The 2441-nt window shown below is 51.5% G+C and overlaps 1 protein-coding gene across 1 annotated transcript in view; it reads right to left on the bottom strand.

Moving 5' to 3' along the window:
• The window catches only part of Wtip (Wilms tumor 1 interacting protein), a gene marked incomplete at its 5' end in the record, with an annotated part of 23585 nt that overhangs the window by 14501 nt on the left and 6643 nt on the right, over window positions 1-2441 (bottom strand). The window contains 1 exon segment of the mRNA XM_013522520.1: window positions 844-945. Within this exon segment, the coding sequence (XP_013377974.1) occupies window positions 844-945 (102 nt within the window).

Genomic DNA, 2441 nt, shown 5'->3' with positions numbered 1-2441 from the left:
AGAAAGAATGCATCTGAATGGCATCAGAATTTATCAGCACCCTCACTACTAGAAGAAAAGACTATGACTGCAAAACACTAAGTGAGGTCTGGAGGTGTGGCTCAATGGTGGCACACACCTGTAATCCCAGCACTCGGGAGGCTGAGGCAGGAGGACTGCTATGAGTTCAAGGCCACCTTCCACTACAAAGCAAGTTCAAACCTGCCTGGACTACACAGAAAGACCCTGTTTCCAAAAAATGTTTTTTAATTAGTTTTTTTTTAAAAAGAGCTTATTTGACTTAACACTGTACACATATTATTTTGTAATAAAATATTAAAATGTTTAACACAAATAAATAAAAGATGTCTGCTTAGGGGCAAAATCTGAAAGAACAGTGGGAAAACCAAGACTGCAGATTTAGTTGGGCTATTGAATTATAGTTACTCTTTTCTTTTTATGATATTTATATTTATACTGTGTGTAAACAGAGACAAAAATAAATTGCAGGAAAAAAAAACAACAGTAGCCCTAGGTCCGGATAAGCAGAAGACCCCTCATTGCTCCACACCCCCTTTCCCACCCTCCCTGGCAGACCCCAGTGCCCGGCAGGTGGCAGAGGCTGAAGCTGGGGGGCCCGTTTTCCTATCCGGAAGGGCTCCTCAGCAGCTCCAAGGCTCCTCCCCCAGCCCTAGCACATCTCCCCAGAGGCCTGGGGCTCTCAAACAGGCCAGGCCCAGAGGGCCAGGGGCCATAACCCATCTGCAAGGGAAGACTGGCCAGCCTGGGCCAGAGCTGGGCGAGCCATCTGCCTGGGACTCAGTTGCGGGGGAGCAGAAAGGGTACAGGGAAGAGGTTACCTACCGCAGGAGTCACAGATGAAGCAGTCGGTGTGATACAGGCTCCCCATTGCCTGACACGCCTGCCTTGCTCCATAGATGCCGAGCCCACACTTGATGCAAATGCCTAGGGGAGGAGAGGCAGAGAGAGCAGTGCTTGGCACGACGGACCGGGAGCCAGGAGGACAGGCAGGCAGCTCCCGGTCCTGATGCTGCCCACACACCTGACCTCGGGCAGCTTAACTTCCCCAGGCCAACATCACCAGTCACAAGGGACCAACATGGGGACTATGAGGAGATCCACTACTTGGGGCTTGTTACTGTCGCTTGAGGACTCAAAGGGCTGAGCGGGGCACCTGAAGTCATTCACCATAGTTATGATGATACACTTACACCTGGACACGGGGGTTCTAAGCCCCTCCTCCCATGACCTGAGTGAGAAGCCTTTCTGCTGTCTATGAACCAAATCCTACTCTTCATAATGAACATGGAGGGCTGGGGAATATAGCTCAGTGGCATACCACCTGCCAGGCAAGGGCGAAGTCCTGAGTTCCATTCCCCGTACCAAAAAAACCATGGATTTTCTGACCCAGACACAAAGACAGACACAAAGAAATAAGACCACACAGGCACACGACATGCAGTCATTGACCCTCCCCAGGCACCCTCTCTCCTCTGTACCACGAGGCACCTAGCGTCTTGTCACACACGCACTGATGGCCCACCTCACGCCCCACAGCGCAAAGCTGGAGAAATTCTGCAATACACAAGCCCTACCCCCAAGGAGCCTGTGTTCCAGTGGAGGAGACCAACACCCCCAGTTAAATAATGTCAGGTGGAAACAAGTGCTATGAAAAAAATAAAGCTGGTTAAGACTACGTTTAGGGACTGCGGTGTAACTCAGTCAGTGGTACAGCATTTGCCCAGCATGAATGAGACCCTGGATTCCATCCCCAATCTCCCTCTCCCCCCGCTCTTTCTCACACACACACACACACACACACATACACAAAATATGTTTGATTTCAAACAGATTGGTCGAGGAAGGCCCTGATGGTAAGAAGGTACCTCAGCAAAAGCCTGAAGGAAACAATGGGAGGAGGCAGCTGCTATACCGCTACCTGGGACTGCTGGACACACCTGCGGGCCACTCTTGCCAGGGTGTGTAGGGCAGGGCCACAGGGCAGCAGGGCCGAGGGTGGAAGAGAAGAGTGACCAACAATTCCAGGATGAAGCCTGGCTTCACCCTTGGGGCACTCTGGTCAGCCCTCCTAGAAACCCAGACAGAGGGGGCCAGCAGCCCTGACATCATAAATGCCCCACACAAGGAGATGCGGGTCTCCCCTACCCCACAGAACATGAGGAGGGCTCAATCCGCCCACCTCTTCCGGCTGCTCAAGGACATGCTTCCCCCTACCTCTTCTTCCTCAGAAGGGCTGAGTATCCCTTATCTGAAATTTGTGTAAAACCAGAAGTGTTTCAGATTTCAGAGTTTTTTCAGATTCTGGAATTTCTGCACAGACTTTAAATGCTCCAAAATCTAAGCCAGGGGGGCTGGGGATTTAGCTCAGCGGCACAGTGCCTGCCTGGCCAGCGCAAGGTTGTGAGTTCGATTCCTGGTAC

The sequence above is a fragment of the Chinchilla lanigera genome, unplaced genomic scaffold, assembly GCF_000276665.1.
Source record: "Chinchilla lanigera isolate Chin_1 unplaced genomic scaffold, ChiLan1.0 scaffold00067, whole genome shotgun sequence".
NCBI lineage: Eukaryota > Metazoa > Chordata > Mammalia > Rodentia > Chinchillidae > Chinchilla > Chinchilla lanigera.
This window is presented reverse-complemented; position numbering and strand designations above follow the sequence as displayed.